Below are 18,678 nucleotides of genomic sequence, written 5' to 3' on the forward strand. Positions count from 1 at the left end.
CCAAAAAACTGCTCTCCGTACACATAAGCAGGTTTCGTACGAATGTATATTCGAACTGCTGTGTAGTGAAGTAATAAATCCGCCATGCTATACGATCAGGCTAGTGCAACAAAGATTTCTCCAAAAGAAACGAAATTAAAACAAAATTGATTATCTTCTTCTATGGCTTACTGCGAAAATGCAATGCGGTAAGGCTTAGAAAATCCACGACCAATTCATTAGGAATTCCATCACAACATCACGTTCCTAATTTCATTAATGTGCTGCTAGTGTCAGTGCAATAGAAGTTCACTATGTCACTCAGCAGCATCGTTCAATAATTATAGAGTGGAAGTCTTTTATCGACTTATCGTCTTTCGGCTGATCAGCTACTTTCTAAAGTCGTGATCTAAGCATTTTACTCTGCATTCGTAATAATGGATGATCGAAACAGCCGTCGTGTGGAGCTGATCGACAACGTTCGGAGCTAAAATATGCAACTACACTCCTGGAAATGGAAAAAAGAACACATTGACACCGGTGTGTCAGACCCACCATACTTGCTCCGGACACTGCGAGAGGGCTGTACAAGCAATGATCACACGCACGGCACAGCGGACACACCAGGAACCGCGGTGTTGGCCGTCGAATGGCGCTAGCTGCGTAGCATTTGTGCACCGCCGCCGTCAGTGTCAGCCATTTTGACGTGGCATACGGAGCTCCATCGCAGTCTTTAACACTGGTAGCATGCCGCGACAGCGTGGACGTGAACCGTATGTGCAGTTGACGGACTTTGAGCGAGGGCGTATAGTGGGCATGCGGGAGGCCGGGTGGACGTACCGCGGAATTGCTCAACACGTGGGGCGTGAGGTCTCCACAGTACATCGATGTTGTCGCCAGTGGTCGGCGGACAGTACACGTGCCCGTCGACCTGGGACCGGACCGCAGCGACGCACGGATGCACGCCAAGACCGTAGGATCCTACGCAGTGCCGTAGGGGACCGCACCGCCACTTCGCAGCAAATTAGGGACACTGTTGCTCCTGGGGTATCGGCGAGGACCATTCGCAACCGTCTCCATGAAGCTGGGCTACGGTCCCGCACACCGTTAGGCCGTCTTCCGCTCACGCCCCAACATCGTGCAGCCCGCCTCCAGTGGTGTCGCGACAGGCGTGAATGGAGGGACGAATGGAGACGTGTCGTCTTCAGCGATGAGAGTCGCTTCTGCCTTGGTGCCAATGATGGTCGTATGCGTGTTTGGCGCCGTGCAGGTGAGCGCCACAATCAGGACTGCATACGACCGAGGCACACAGGGCCAACACCCGGCATCATGATGTGGAGAGCGATCTCCTACACTGGCCGTACACCTCTGGTGATCGTCGAGGGGACACTGAATAGTGCACGGTACATCCAAACCGTCATCGAACCCATCGTTCTACCATTCCTAGACCGGCAAGGGAACTTGCTGTTCCAACAGGACCATGCACGTCCGCATGTATCCCGTGCCACCCAACGTGCTCTAGAAGGTGTAAGTCAACTACCCTGGCCAGCAAGATCTCCGGATCTGTCCCCCATTGAGCATGTTTGGGACTGGATGAAGCGTCGTCTCACGCGGTCTGCACGTCCAGCACGAACGCTGGTCCAACTGAGGCGCCAGGTGGAAATGGCATGGCAAGCTGTTCCACAGGACTACATCCAGCATCTCTACGATCGTCTCCTTGGGAGAATAGCAGCCTGCATTGCTGCGAAAGGTGGATATACACTGTACTAGTGCCGACATTGTGCATGCTCTGTTGCCTGTGTCTATGTGCCTGTGGTTCTGTCAGTGTGATCATGTGATGTATCTGACCCCAGGAATGTGTCAATAAAGATTCCCCTTCCTGGGACAATGAATTCACGGTGTTCTTATTTCAATTTCCAGGAGTGTATAATTACTCAACGTATCTCTTACTGTGGTGATTGTACAGTACGTAAAAGGAATGATTGTTGTCGATAGTTCGCGCGGCTACGCAACAGTGGTGCAGAATGTAGATTAAGGCACCCCGCGTTACAGTTGCACTGAAAAGCGTCACTCACGTCGCTGGCAGACCCTGGTTTCGAGAAGATGTACACTGAGGTAACGAAATTCGTGCGATAGCTGTATGCAAGTGTAAAAGTGACAGTAGTATTGAGTACCAAGGTATAAAGGGGTGGTGTATTGAGACGCAGCTGTCATTTGCACTCAAGTGATCCATGTGAAAAGGATTCCGACTTGATTATGATCGCACGAAAGGAATTAACAGACTTTGAACGTGGAGTGGTAGTTGTAGCTTGACGCATGGGACATTCCATCTCAGAAATCTTAAGGGAATTCAATATTCCGAAATCCACAGTGCCAAGAGAGTACCGACAATACAAAAATTCAGGCATTACGTGTCACTACGAACAACGTAAGGTCGACTGCCTTCACTTAAAGCCTGAGAGCAGCAGCGTTCGTGTATAGTTGTCATTTCTAGCAGACAAGCAACACTGTGCTGAACGCAGGAATCAGTGTGGCGCATACGATGAATGTATCCGTTAGGACAATGTGGCGCAGCAGGCACCAGATGAAAGTGCTTTTGCTAACAGTACGACATCACCTGCTGCGCTTCTCCTGGGTTCGTGACAATACCGTTTGGACCCCAGACGAATGGAAAACCGTGACCAGGTCTTCTGAGCCAGTTGGTGAGAGCTAATGGTAGGATTCGGGTGTGCCGCAGACCACAAGGACCCTTCCACTCAGGTTGTCAACAAAGAACTCCCCAACCTGACAGTGGCAATGGCTTCATAACCTGTGGGCTGTGTTTACATGGAATTGACTGCGTCCTCTGGCCTTCGATTACTTGGAGACCATTTGCAGCCATTCGTGGACGTCATGTTTCCAAACAACGATGGAATTTTTAAGGATGGCAATGAGTCATGTCACTGAGCCACAGATGTTCGTGACTGGTTTGAAGAACATTCTGGAAAAATTCGATCGATTTCAAGAAAATGAAATACCTACAGCCGTCTATTATGATGTCAATTATTGTATAACCACCAGTTTCGGCGCTTCAGTGCACCATCTTCTGGCCTTAGTCTCTCCACCCACCAACTGTCAATTCTGTGAGTAGACAGTTGGTGGGTGGAGAGACAACGTCACAGTCACAGATAGTCTGCGTAAATCAGTCATGTTGGCCACTGATGCATCGTATACATGGATCGTGATAATTCCTTCAGCATCAGCTAAGGCCTGAAGGAGGTGCATTGAAGCGGTGAAACTGGTATCTGCACAATAAATGACGCCATGAGGACGACCGTAGGTGTTTCATTTTCCTACAATAGTGAACGGCCGCAGTCTCCCGGACCTCCAGTCACGAGGATGTATACAAAGTAATTCGAGCGAATGGTTTGGTCACACAGATCGCCGACATGAATCCCATCGAACATTTATGGGACATAATCGACAGGTCAGTTCGTGCAAAAATCCTGCGCCGGCAACACTTTTGCAATTGTGGGCGGCGTAGGAGCAGCATGGATAAATATTCCTACAGGGTACTTCCAACGGCTTGTTGAGTCCATGCCACGTCGAGTTGCTGCGCAGCTGCGCAGCGTATGTAAAATGGGTGTCCGAAACGATGTTAGGAGGTATCCCATGACTTTTGTCGCCTCAGTGTATAATTAAATTATTCTCATAGTCTTTCACAATGCCGTTGCTTTTGGTTGCATCTCTGGTGACGCTTACTGCTACGGTCGCAGGTTCGAATCCTGCCTCGGGCATGGATGTGTGTGATGTCCTTAGGTTAGTTAGGTTTAAGTAGTTCTAAGTACTAGGGGACTAATGACCACAGCATTTGAGTCCCATAGTGCTCAGAGCCATATGAACCAATCTGGTGACGCTTACAGTGGAGTTCACAATTTTCTTCCAGGTCTCCCTAGTCGTTTGACTGAGAGCTTTCGCAAAGAAATTCTCAACTTCGGAGGCGGTGAATTTAGCAGTAAGGTATTTTTTTTATTTGTAGCTATACACATTTAGTAGCAGTATCAATGTGACTGAGACGATGGTCCAGCGTATGGGAAGATCGGGTATTCAGATCCTTGCACGACGAGCCCAGTTTAGGTTTTCCGCTGTTTCTCTGCGTCACTTCAGGAAACGTGGGGGGTTCTTCCATGAGAGCCTGAAGCGCATTCTTCGCCAGCTAACGAAGCGAAACTAATCTAAAAAACAATGAAGCAATCGTCACAGTGGAGGAAAGTGTAAATAGTGGATACACAGAATAAACGACTCTGAAGGATAAAACAGAAAGAAATTATTTCTGCGGGCAGTTTCTAAACCCACTACATCACTGATGGATCTGCAACAAAACCTGTACTCTCTGCTGAAATTTGACTGTTTCGATTACCTTAAATTGCTCTTCTTCCTTCGTTTATGTTAATCCGAACCAGTGGCGTTCTCTAGCCAGAATATTTTATGAAGTAAGCGAACGTTAAAAAAAGGCTGTGCAGTAGATTTGGTGCTCACTCAGTTCGATATTCCCATCATTAAGATCTAGTATCGTATTAGAATACCAACATACAAATACACACATCTTTTACATTTTGTTCACTTGCTCTTCTCACCTGTCCACATCGCAGCGCAGCGAGGTAATCGTGCACACTTTTGCCGCACTGTCCACTCTCAGACGTTACGCCGTGCGTTTATACCGTAAGAACTTATCAGCCTGAGTATAACGAGTCATATCAGGTCGTTGATCGACAGATTAAATCAAAATGTTGAGCCACTTGATTCAATCTCTGCTTGCTGTTGGAGAAATTATAAAAACACTTATCTTAACCACACGGTTTCCGACATACGACACATTCACCTTGACTCACCTTGTAGAGAACCGTAAATTACTTGAAAGTCTTCAAGATGGCCTATCGTTCCGTTATAAAATACAACCGATCGGATGATGTATAAGAGACATTAAGGGTCTTAACTTTATTACCGTGTATCTTCAGAAATCCTTCAAGCATATAACTTTCGAACTAGCACGTTGCTTTTTGGTAGTGTAATGGTCTCGTAGCTGTCATTTCGATTATATCACATCGTACAACATATAAGAGTAACTCGTATGTGACTTCGTGCCCCCGTGAAATCATAGACCTAGGTGGAGTGGCTTACGTGCCTCAACGATACCCGTAGTTACAGGGGAACAGTCTGGATGATTTACTGATCTGGACTTGTAACATCAGCCAACATGGCCTTCGTGTTCTGGTACTGCAAAACGCTGAAACGTGATTTCCTGTCAGGAAGGTCGCAGTTCGTAGTAATAGACGGCAAATCATCGAGTAAAACTGAAGTGATATCAGGTGTTCCCCAGGGAAGCGTCCTGGGACCTCTACTGTTCCTTATCTATATAAATGACCTGGGTGACAATCTGAGCAGTTCTCTTAGACTGTTCGCAGATGATGCTGTAATTTACCGTCTAGTAAGGTCATCCGAAGACCAGTATCAGCTCCAAAGCGATTTAGAAAAGATTGCTGTATGGTGTGTCAGGTGGCAGTTGACGCTAAATAACGAAAAGTGTGAGATGATCCACATGAGTTCCAAAAGAAATCCGTTGGAATTCGATTACTCGATCAATAGTACAATTCTCAAGGCTGTCAATTCAACTAAGTACCTGGGTGTTAAAATTACGAACAACTTCAGTTGGAAGGAGCACATAGATAATATTGTCGGGAAGGCGAGCCAAAGGTTGCGTTTCATTGGCAGGACACTTAGAAGATGCAACAAGTCCACTAAAGAGACAGCTTACACTACACTCGTTCGTCCTCTGTTAGAATATTGCTGCGCGGTGTGGGATCCTTACCAGGTGGGATTGACGGAGGACATCGAAAGGGTGCAAAAAAGGGCAGCTCGTTTTGTATTATCGCCTTATAGGGGAGAGAGTGTGGCAGATATGATACACGAGTTGGGATGGAAGTCATTACAGCATAGACGTTTTTCGTCGCGGCGAGACCTTTTTACGAAATTTCAGTCACCAACTTTCTCTTCCGAATGCGAAAATATTTTGTTGAGCCCAACCTACATAGGTAGGAATGATCATCAAAATAAAATAAGAGAAATCAGAGCTCGAACAGAAAGGTTTAGGTGTTCGTTTTTCCCGCTCGCTGTTCGGGAGTGGAATAGTAGAGAGACAGTATGATTGTGGTTCGATGAACCCTCTGCCAAGCACTTAAATGTGAATTGCAGAGTAGTCATGTAGATGTAGATGAGGACAAACTACTACGGTTATTTTTCCCGAAGGAATGTAGCATGGTGATTGCTTCTGCTTGGGAAAAATATTTCGAACGAAAATAGTCCGCCATTCGGACCTCCGGACAGGGACTACCCAGGAGGATCATCAGGAGAAACAAAACTGCTGTTCTATGTGTGGCAGCGTGGTATGTTAGAGCCACTAATCAGGTAGGTAAGATATACAATTTAAAAATGGAAATACAATAGACATAATTTAGTTTAAACTTGTTAATTTCATGTGTATTTGTTTATTTATCAGAAAGAGTTTCGCAATTTATTTTCTATGTAGTGCATAGTACCACTGCTTGCATCGTACCAGCAATTTTTTGTGTCTGAACAGCCACTGCAGTAGTTACAGGCCTCAGTCTAGTGCTATCTTTCGTTACTGCAACACGACAGGAAACAGTGTTTATTTTTGTGAGTTTGTCACAGGTACTCATAAGAAGTGCATTATCTTTAATTTCCTCTGTGCTCTTTAGTTTAAACTCGTTAATTTCGGATGTGTTTGTTTATTTATCAGCCACAGATTCGCGTTTGTTAACTGTCTAGAGCATATTTTCGCCATCTGTAGTATGTATAGGAACTGTAATTACTGCAGTCGGATGTGAGTTGGCGACATTTCACTCGTGACTCCAGGTGGCGCTGGCTTCGGCCACACAGCTTGCGGCTGCTGCCAATGGGCACCCCTGTAGGGGGCCGAGCGCGTGAATGCAAAGGACGTCCAGCACTTCCTATTTGTCCGTCAGTGTTCACTGCTTCGGGCTCCCCACGTATTGCCTGCACTAAGGTAGGCCCCAGTGGGAAGTCGTTCCAAGATGTGGCAGGCAGCGAAGGACTGAGGGGCCTACCGGAGGGCGCCCCAGTTCATCTATCAAACAGGTTTTGGGGCTATCTGTGGCTGACAGGGTGCTTGAGCCAAATGCAGTCGCTCGCCCTATTCCAGAGGAGGCCTCTCGGCCAGCAACGCCAGAGCATTCAGAGAGGATGGGTTTAATGGTAGATGGGAGCTCCAACTTTAGTCTACAATAAGGCGCCTTAGGGACAGAGCTGCCAAGGAGGGGAAGGAAACCAGAGTGTGTGTGCATACCGGGAGAAGTCATTCCAGATGTGGAAAGGATACTTCCAGATGATACGAAGAGGACAGAGGGAGGAAACTGCAGGATGTGACTCATGTCAGTACCAACAATGTGTGTCGCTTTGCATCGGAAGAGATTCTCGTTTGTTTCGGGTAGCTAGCTCACGTGGTAAGGACTGCTGGTCTTGCTTGCGAGATGAAGGTGTCACCATCTGCACCAACGTCGACACAACCGACTATGGTCCTTTGGTACAGAGTGAGTGGAGGGTTTGAATCAGAGGATCAGGTGGTTCTACGACTATGTAAGCTGCAGATCCCTCGACTTGCTCCATCGGGTGGTGGGTTTCTGGATTCCGTTTCATAGGTCAGGGCTTCACTACACACAGCGAGCGGATACGTAGGTAGGGGGGGCGGGGGTTGTGTGGAGGAGAGTGGGCGTGTTTTTAGATCAGAGGGTTTCGGGATACTACTTTACAGGGCAAATTGTTTTAAATCAATGGATGAAAATGAAAATTGGTTCCACACCGGAATTCGAACCCGACTCTGCTGTTCTCTAGGAAGATGCGCTGACCACTGCGTCATCCGGACACGGCAGCCATTGAAACATCACATACTGTGCTAGCACGCCTCCCGTCGGAGCCAAACTCTCAATTTATCCACACACTATTGATGTGGCGCCCCTTGCCCACTATTTTCATAACTCGCGCCATTTCGCCGATTCGCGTAAAAGTTCTAGAGTGGTGTGTATCCGCACTACAACTACATCTACATGATTACTCTGCTATTCACAATAAAGTGCCTGGTAAAGAGTTGCATGAACCACCTTCAAGCTGTCTCTCCATCGTTCCACTCTCGAATGGCGTGCGGGAAAAACGAGCAATTAAATTTGCTAGTGTGAGCCCTGATTTCTCCTATTTTATCGTGATCATCATTTCTCCCTATGTATCTGAGCGCTAGCAGAATGTTTTTGCAATCGGAGGAGAAAACTGGTGATTGAATTTTCATGAGAAGATCCCGTTACAACAAAAAACGTCTTTGTTTTAATGATTGCCACTCCAGTTCACATATCATGTCTGTGGCACTGTCTCCCCTATTTCGCTATAATACAAAACGAGCCGCCCTTCTTTGTACTTTTTCGATTTCATCCGTCACTCCCACCTGGTGCGGATCCCACACCGCACAGCAATACTCCAGATTATGGCGGACACGCGTGGTGTAAGCAGTCTCTTTAGTAGACCTGTTGCACCTACTAAGTGTTGTTCTGCGAATGAATCGCAGTCTTTGGTTTGCTCTACCCACAACATTATCTATGTGGTCGTTCCAATTTCGGATATTTGTAACTGTAACCTCTAAGCATGTACTGAAAAAAGTAGGGGTAAGCTATAGGGAGAGACGCGTCATATACAATATGTACAACAACCAAGAGGGAATAATAAGAGTGGACTATCAAGAATGAAGTGCTCGTATTAAGAAGGGAGTAAGACAAGGCTGTAGCCTTTCGCCCCTACTCTTCAATCTGTACATCGAGGAAGCAATGATGAAAATAAAAGAAAGGTTCAGGAGTGGAATTAAAATACAAGGTGAAAGGATATCAATGATACGATTCGCTGATGACATTGCTATCCTGAGTGTAATTGAAGAAGCATTAAATGATCTGCTGAACGGAATGAACAGTCTAATGAGTACACAGTATGGTTTAAGAGTAAATCGGAGAAAGACGAAGGTAATGAGAGTAGTAGAAATGAGAACAGCGAGAAACTTAACATCAGGATTGATGGTCACGAAGTCAATGAAGTTAAGGAATTCTGCTACCTAGGCAGTAAAATAACCAATGACGGGCGGAGCAAGGAGGACATCGAAAGCAGGCTCGCTATGGCAAAAAAGGCATTTCTGGCCAAGAGAAGTCTACTAATATCAAATACCGGCCTTAATTTGAGGAAGAAATTTCTGAGGATGTACGTCTGGAGTACAGCATTGTATGGTAGTGAAACATGGACTGTGGGAAAACCGGAACAGAAGAGAATCGAACATTTGAGATGTGGTGCTACAGACCAATGTTGAAAATTAGGTGGACTGATAAGGCAAGGATTGAGGAGGTTCTACGCAGAATCGGAGAGGAAAGGAATATGTGGAAAACACTGATAAGGACAAGGGACAGGATGATAGGATATCTGCTAAGACATGAGGGAATGACTTCCATGGTACTAGAGGGAGCTGTAGAGGGCAAAAACTGTAGAGGAAGACAGAGATTGGAATACGTCAAGCAAATAATTGAGGACGTAGGTTGCAAGTGCTGCTCTGAGATGAAGAGGTTAGCACAGGAAAGGAATTCGTGGCCGGCAGCGGTGGCCGTGCGATTCTGGCGCTGCAGTCCGGAACCGCGGGGCTGCTACAGTCGCAGGTTCGAATCCTGCCTCGGGCATGGGTGTGTGTGATGTCCTTAGGTTAGTTAGGTTTAAGTAGTTCTAAGTTCTAGGGGACTTATGACCTAAGATGTTGAGTCTCATAGTGCTCAGAGCCATTTGAACCATTTTTTGAAGGAATTCGTGGCGGGCCGCATCAAACCAGTCAGTAGACAGATGACCAAAAAAAAAAAGAAGGATGTAGTTGAATTTACAGCCTTCAGATTTGTGTGACTTATCGCGTAATCGAAATTTTGCTGATTTCTTTTAGTACTCATGTGAATAACTTCACACTTTTCTTTATTCAGTGTCAATTGCCACTAAATCATTTTGCAATTAGATTTGGTCATCTGATCTTTCTTTCTCTGTTCTTTCGGCTATGTTCGAAAGCAAAGACACCGCATACAGAAAGCGCGTCAGTCAAAAAAGGTGCATGGCAAACACAGGAAGGGAGACCTTGTAACTACCGGTGATGTAGGTGTAAACGGTCGTTGCTGTCGTGTTGATAAATCGGGTTTCTGCCTGTTATTCGCGTCTTTCCGGCACGATATTTCAACTGCGTGTCCTGCATTCTTCTTCAGGTGCTGTATGATACTGATTGCAGTCTGGAACAAGTCCGGTATTTTCGCCTATGTTATTCTAGGCGTTTCTTCAGCGGTCCTCGTTGCGTCCGGCGCTCTGTACGTGGTTGTGCACCGACCAACAGCAGCAGCTGTAGCGTTTCCTTCTATCCGCGGCTGTTCCTAACGCTGTGCGAGTCTTTGTGGTTATTATCCGTTGTCAGTACTTCTGAACTAAGTTCTGAATGACGTCCAAGCCGTGCTAGACATTTTATCTTCTGACTGTCGTCATTTGAGTCTTTCCATGCATTAAGATTTTCTGTTACCTTGGTGTGCCGTGTTAGACCCTCTGTCCGAAATCCTTGCCACCCAGGAGCGGCTGCTATGTTATTTTCTGGCTGATTGTGTTCAAATTGCCGCTCGTCCTCAGGAATTGTGTCTGTAGTCTGAGGTACGATTTCACGTACGTCCTCTGTTACATGTACTGAGTTGTTATCTCTAATTCCATCTTCATAGTTGTGTCCGTTGGGATTTGGATATTGCCTCCGCTGCGCCTTCAGAAGGTCGAGTGCTGGGTTCCAAGCCGAGATCAGTTGAAATCCGGTCTACCCGACCTTAATCTCAATTGATTCCTTGATGACGCTGTCCCAGAACCTCGATGTTTGTATTAAAATTTTGGCTTCATTACACTTCATAGAATGATTGGGTTCTAAACAATATTCGGCAATCGCTGACTTGGTTGCCTGTCTCAGTATGGTGTGCCATGGTGATCTTTGCACCTGACGTCAACGGTCATGGTCGTCTGGCCAATGTGTACCATCGTACATCCACATGGTAAGTGGTAAACGCCCGGTTTCTATAGACGCAGATCGTCCTTCACACTCCCCAGCACAGCCTTAATCTTGGTAGGTGCACGGAATACGCTTTTAATGTTATGTTTGCGCAGAATTGTGGTGATTTTGGCAGACATCGGCCAAAAATCCGGCAAATGCGCAACCGTCTGCGTTTCTACTTGTACCTCTTCAGGAACCTCTGGCCGTTAAACAGGGTGCAGTGATCAAAAGGCAGCACGTCCTAATTCACAGAAGGACTCAAATGGCGGCAGTCGGAAGACAAACCGTCTAACACGGCTTGGACGTCATTCACAACTTAATTCAGCAATACTGACAACGGGTAATAACCAAAGAGTACGCGCTCAGAATTCGGAACAGTCGCGGCTAGAAAGAAACGCTACAGCCGCTGCTATTGGTCAGCGCACAGCCACGTACAGAGCGCCGGACGCGACGAAAACCGCATAGGGAACGCGTAGCATAACATAGGCATAATACCGGACTAATTCCACACTGGAATCAGAAGGACACTATTGCGCTTTGCTAGAGATCTACATCTACATCTACATCCATACTCCGCAAGCCACCTGACGGTGTGATGCGGAGGGTACCTTGAGTACCTCAATCGGTTCTCCCTTCTATTCCAGTCTCGTATTGTTCGTGGACAGAATTGTCGGTATACCTCTGCGTGGGCTCTTTCTGATTTTATCATCATGGTCTCTTCGCGAGATATACGTAGCAGGGAGCAATACGAGGTGCATTCAAGTTCTAAGGCCTCCGATTTTTTTTCTCCGGACTGGAGAAGAGAGATAGAAACATGCGCATTGTTTGAAAATGAGGCCACGTTCATTATCAATACGTCCCAGAGTTGGCAGCACCGTACGGCAGATGGAATTTTACCGCCAGCGGCGAGAATGAGAACTGTTTTAAATACTTAAAATGGCGACGTTTTCCTTACTTGAACAGCGTGCAATCATTCGTTTTCTGAATTTGCGTGGTGTGAAACCAATTTAAATTCATTGACAGTTGAAGGAGACATGTGGTGATGGAGTTATGGATGTGTCGAAAGTGCGTTCGGGAGTGCTACAGTTTACTGAAGGCAGAACATCGTGTGACAACAAACCGAAACAACTTCGGGTTCGCACAAGCCGGTCTGACGACATGATCGAGAAAGTGGAGAGAATTGTTTTGGGGGATCGCCGAATGACTGTTGAACAGATCGCCTCCAGAGTTGGCATTTCTGTGGGTTCTGTGCACACAATCCTGCACGACGACCTGAAAATACGAAAAGTGTCATCCAGGTGGGTGCCACGAATGCTGACGGACGACCGCATGGCTGCCTGTGTGGCATGTTGCCAAGCAATGTTGACGCGCAACGACAGCACGAATGGGACTTTCTTTTCGTCGGTTGTGACAATGGATGAAACGTGGATGCCATTTTTCAATCCAGGAACAAAGCGCCAGTCAGCTCAATGGAAGCACACAGATTCAACGCCACCAAAAAAATTTCGGATAACCGCCAGTGCTGAAAAAATGATGGTATCCATGTTCTGGGACAGCGAGGGTGTAATCCTTACCCGTTGCGTTCCAAAGGGCACTACGGTAACAGGTGCATTCTACGAAAATGTTTTGAAGAACAAATTCCTTCCTGCACTGCAACAAAAATGTCCGGGGAGGGATGCGCGTGTGCTGTTTGGCCAAGACAACGCACCCGCACAACGAGGTAACGTTACTCAACAGTTTCTTCGTGGTAACAACTTTGAAGTGATTCTACATGCTCCCTACTCACCTGACCTGGCTCCTAGTGACTTTTGGCTTTTTCCAACAATGAAAGACACTTTCCGTGGCCGCACATTCACCAGCCGTGCTGCTGTCGCCTGAGCGATTTTCCAGTGTTCAAAACAGACTCCTGAAGAAGCCTGCGCCGCTGCCATGGAATCATGGCGTCAACGTTGTGAAAAATGTGTACGTCTGCAGGGCGATCACGTCGAGAAGTAAAGCCAGTTTCATCGATTTCGGGTGAGTAGTTAATTAGAAAAAAAATCGGAGGCCTTAGAACTTGAATGCACCTCGTATACTGCTTGACTCCTCGGTGAAGGTATGTTCTCGAAACTTCAACAAAAGCCCGTACCGAGCTGCTTCGTTGCTCACTCGCCTACGCAACCGACGTGCCTGGACGCGGAAAAGGAGGCAAGTTTGCTGCCACATTGGAATTCCTGGTGGAAGTGATCGGGAATGAGCGAGGCCGCAAACGGCGCTCGAAGAAGCGCACGAAACAGCAGTGCTTCAAGTGTCAGAAGATGGGGCACATAGATAAGGCGCACAGGAGCACTAACGCGTGCTTCAAGTGTGCCGAGGCGCATATGCTCCAAGCCTCGCGGTATGGCTGCCAAGTGCTCGAACTGCTGCGGTCCCCACGCCGCAAACTCGCGCAGTTGCCTAAGTAAAATGCTAAATGCTACAGAAGCAACAAGGTCGCCCCACACCTTGCAGCGGTTCCTGGTGGCAAAAAGCCGTCCCGCCCCCCTGTTCTTGTAAGGGTTGGTGAGCAGCGCTGCCGCGAAACCGCCCGGATTGGCTGCCATCAACGCTGCCCTTGCGACCGAGAAGTCCGCCGTAGAGGGAGAACTCGTAGCAGTCACCGCAAGCTGCAACAGCTGCGCGAGGAGCTGCGGGTGCTCAAGAAGACGCTTTTTCCCTGTCGCCGTCTCCACTGTGAGATAGCCGGTGGGAGTGGACGCCTCCACCTACATGGGGCCAGCTACGCCCCCAGCCAACGCGCGGGATAGCGTGTCGTCCCCGATGGATTTGGGGACGTCTGCTCCCTTCCGAAGGGGAGGACGTGCTGCAGACACGTCGAGGGGACGCATAACGAGACACCTCCGCTTGCTGTGACGGTGCAGGCACGCTTGACGGTCGCTACTGAGCGCAGCGTGCAACCCCTGTTGCAGAAGGCTGCCGCGTCTACATCTACATCTCCATCTACATAATTACGCTGCAATTCACATTTAAGTGCTTGGCAGAGGATTCATCGAACCACAATCATACTATCTCTCTACCACTCCAATCCAGAACAGCGCGCGGGAAAAACGATCACCTAAACCTTTCTGTTCGAGCTCTGATTTCTCTTATTTTATTTTGACGATCTTTCCTACCTATGTAGGTTGAGCGCAACAAAATATTTTCGCATTCCGAAGAGAAAGTTGGTGACTGAAATTTCGTAAATAGATCTCGCTTTAATGACTTCCATCCCAATTCGCGTATCATATCTGCCACACTCTCTCCCTTATTACGTGATAATACAAAACGAGCTGCCCTTTTTTGCAGCCTTTCGATGCCCTCCGTCAATCCCACCAATATTCCAACAGAGGACGAACGAGTGTAGTGTAACCTGTCTCTTTAGTGGACTTGTTGCATCTTCTAAGTGTCCTGCCAACCTTTGGCTCGCCTTCCCCACAATATTATCTGTGTGGTCTTTTCAACTGAAGTTGTTCGTAATTTTAACACACAGGTACTTAGTTGAATTGACAGCCTTGAGAATTGTACTATTTATCGAGTAATCGAATTCCAACGGATTTCTTTTGGAACTCATGTGGATCACCTCACACTTTTCGTTAATTACCGTCAACTGCCACCTGCCACACCATACAGCAATCTTTTCTAAATCACTTTGCAACTGATACTGGTCTTCGCATGACCTTACTAGACGGTAAATTACGGCATCATCTGCGAACAACCTAAGAGAGCTGCTCAGATTGTCACCCAGGTCATTTATACAGGGTGTTAGAAAAAGGTGCGGCCAAAATTTCAGGAAACATTACTCACACACAAAGAAAGAAAATATGTTATGTGGACATGCGTCCGGAAACGCTTACTTTCCATGCTAGAGCTCATTTTATTACTTCTCTTCAAATCACATTCATCATGGAATGGAAACACACAGCAACACAACGTACCAGCGTGACCTCAAAGACTTTGTTACAGGAAATGTTCAAAATGTCCTCCGTTAGCGAGTATACATGCATCCACCCTCCGTCGCATGGAATCCCTGATGCGCTGATGCAACCCTGGAGAATGGCGTATTGTATCACAGCCGTCCACAATACGAGCACGAAGAGTCTCTACATTTGGTACCGGGGTTGCGTAGACAAGAACTTTCAAATGCCCCCATAAATGAAGGTCAAGAGGGTTGAGGTCAGGAGAGCGTGGAGGCCATGGAATTGGTCCGCCTCTACCAATCCATCGGTCACCGTATCTATTGTTGAGAAGCGTACGAACACTTCGACTGAAATGTGAAGGAGCTCCATCGTTCATGAACCACATGTTGTGTCGTACTTCTAAAGGCACATGTTCTAGCAGCGCAGGTAGAGTATCCCCCTCCATTGAGCGTAGGTGGAAGAACATGGGGCCCAATAAAGACATCACCAACAATGCCTGCCCAAACGTTCACGGAAAATCTGTGTTAATGATATAATTGCACAACTGCGTGCGGATTCTCGTCAGGCCACACATGTTGATTGTGAAAATTTACAATTTGATCACGCTGGAATGAAGCCTCATCCGTAAAGAGAACATTTGCACTGAAATGAGGATTGACACATTGACACTATTCGCAGAAGTGTACCCGTGGAGGCCAATCAGCTGCTGATAGTGCCTGCACACGCTGTACATGGTACGGAAACAACTGGTTCTCTCGTAGTACTCTCCATACAGTGACGTGGTCAACGTTACCTTGTACAGAATCAACTTCTCTGACTCTGACATTAGGGTTATCGTGAACTGCACGAAGAATTGCCTCGTCCATTGCAGGTGTTCTCGTCGTTCTAGGTCTTCCCCAATCGCGAGTCATAGGCTGGAATGTTCCGTGCTCCGTAAAACGCCGATTTATTGCTTCGAACGTTTTCCTGTCGGGACACCTTCGTTCTGGAAATCTGTCGATACAAACGTACCGCTCCACGGCTATTGCCCCGTGCTAATCCACACATCAAATGGGCCTCTGCCAACTCCACATTTGTAAACATTGCACTGACTGCAAAACCACGTTCGTGATGAACACTACGTACTGATATGCTTGATGCTATTACTGTAGAGCAATGAGTCGCATGTCAACACAAGCACCGAAGTCAACATTACCTTCCTTCAATTGGGCCAACTGGCGGTGAATCGAGGTAGTACAGTACATAGTGACGAAACTAAAATGAGCTCTAACATGGAAATTAAGCCCTTCCGGACACATGCCCACATAACATATTTTCTTTAATTGTGTGTAAGGAATGTTTCCTGCTAGTTTGGCCGTAACTTTTTGTAACACCTTGTATAGATCAGGAACAGCACAGGTCCCAGGACGCTACCCTGGGGAACACCTGATATCCCTTCAATTTTGCTCGATGATTTGCCATTTATTACTACGAACTGCGACCTTCCTGACAGGAAGTCATCAATCCTGTCGCACAACTGAGACGATACCCCATAGGCCCGCAGCCTGATTTGAAGTCGCTTGTGAGGAACGGTGTCAAAAGCTTTCCAGAAATCTAGATATACCGAATCAACTTGAGATCCCCTGTCCCCTTTCTGAAACCATGCTGATTACGTATCAATAGATCGTTCCCTTCGAGGTGATACATAATGTTTGAAAACAATACATACTCCAAAACACTACTGCAAACAGACGTCGATGGATTACTCCTACTACCCTTCTTAAACACTGGCGCGACCTGCGCAATTTTCCAATCTGTAGTTACAGATCTATCGGTGAGCGAGCGGTTGTATATGATTGCTAAGTAGGGAGCTATTGTGTCAGCGTAATCTAAAAGGAACCTAATCGGTATACAATCAGGACCTGAAGACTTGCCCGTATCAATCGATTTGAGTTGCTTCACAACCCCTAAGGTATCTACTTTTAAGAAACTCATGCTAGCAGATCTTCGTCTCTTCATGACGGATCATAACCCCTGTCCGACGTGACTCTACTGTGGTGGGCCACACGTCGCCAGCTGGTGTGGGTGCTGAGCCTTTGCTGTCCGTAGCAACACCAACAATGCGGCGTCCAGAGAGCTGGAACAACCTAAGCAGAAACGCACGAGGAGGTGAAAATGTAGCAAGACCGCTGCCTTACCTCCAGCGCAGAACAACAGCGGGCCGACAGCAGCCCCACCACCTGCGCGGCCGTGGCTGTGGTGGGGAAGGCACTGGCCGGCTACGTACGGACGGACGGCAGCAGGCCGCCCAAGACCGCCACGCTGGCCAAGTCGTCGCAGTGGCAAAAGGCGGCGCAGCATCATGCAGCCAAGACACACTGCGAACAGACATCGACGCCGCCCTGGAAGAAGCTTCCGGATGGTGCTCCACACAGAGATGGAAGCAGCCTGCCTCTCTCTGAGGGAGTCATGTTGTTGTTGTTGTGGTCTTCAGCCCTGAGACTGGTTTGATGCAGCTCTCCATGCTACTCTATCCTGTGCAAGCTCCTTCATCTCCCAGTACCTACTGCAACCTACATCCTCCTGAAACTGCTGACTGTATTCATCACTTGGTCTCCCTCTACGATTTTTACCCTCCATGCTGCCCTCCAATGCTAAATTTGTGATCCCTTTATGCCTCAGGACATATCCTACCAACCGATCCCTTCTTCTAGTCAAGTTGTGCCACAAACTTCTCTTCTCCCCAATCCTATTCAATACCTCCTCATTAGTTACGTGATCTACCCACCTAATCTTCAACATTCTTCTGTAGCACCACATTTCGAAAGCTTCTATTCTCTTCTTGTCCAAACTATTTATTGTCCATGTTTCACTTCCATACATGGCTACACTCCATACAAATACTTTCATAAATGACTTTCTGAAACTTAAATCTATACTCGATGTTAACAAATTTTTCTTCTTCAGAAACGCTTTCCTTGCCATTACTAGTCTACATTTTATATCCTCTCTACGTCGACCATCATCAGTTATTTTGCTCCCCAAACGGCAAAACTCCTTTACTAGTTTAAGTGTCTCATTTCCTAACATAATTCCGTCAGTAATAGCCGACTTCATTCGACTACATTCCATTACCCTTGTTTTTCTTTTGTGGATATTCATCTTATATCCGCCTTTCAAGACACTGTCCGTTCCGTTCAACTGCCCTTCCGAGTCCTTTGCTGTCTCTGACAGAATTACAATGTCATCTGCGAACCTCAAAGTTTATATTTCTTCTCCCTGGATTTTAATACCAACTCCAAACTTTTCTTTTGTTTTCTTTATTGCTTGCTCAATATACAGACTGAATAACATCGGGGAGAGGCCACAACCCTGTTTCACTCCCTTCCCAACCACTGCTTCCCTTTCATCCCCCTCGACTCTTATAACTGCCATCTGGTTTCTATACAAATTGTAAATAGCATTTCGCTCCCAGTATTTTACTCCTGCCACCTTCCGAATTTGAAAGAGAGTATTCCAGTCATCATTGTCAAAAGGTTTTCTAAGTCTACAAATGCTAGTAACGTAGGTTTGCCTTTCCTCAATCTTTCTTCCAAGATAAGTCGTAAGGTCACACTGGTTCACATAGTTCAAATGGCT

General features: G+C 46.9%; 1 protein-coding gene across 1 annotated transcript in view; it reads right to left on the reverse strand.

Moving 5' to 3' along the window:
- The window catches only part of LOC126281681 (myogenesis-regulating glycosidase-like), an 80,083-nt gene extending 75,381 nt beyond the window's left edge, over positions 1-4,702 (reverse strand). Inside the window, exon 1 of the mRNA XM_049980847.1 lies at positions 4,596-4,702. Within this exon, the coding sequence (XP_049836804.1) occupies positions 4,596-4,605 (10 nt within the window). The 5' untranslated portion in view covers positions 4,606-4,702. The remainder of the gene's footprint in view (positions 1-4,595) is intronic.
- Between the last annotated feature and the right edge of the window lie 13,976 nt (positions 4,703-18,678).

The sequence above is a fragment of the Schistocerca gregaria genome, chromosome 7 (genome assembly GCF_023897955.1).
Source record: "Schistocerca gregaria isolate iqSchGreg1 chromosome 7, iqSchGreg1.2, whole genome shotgun sequence".
NCBI lineage: Eukaryota > Metazoa > Arthropoda > Insecta > Orthoptera > Acrididae > Schistocerca > Schistocerca gregaria.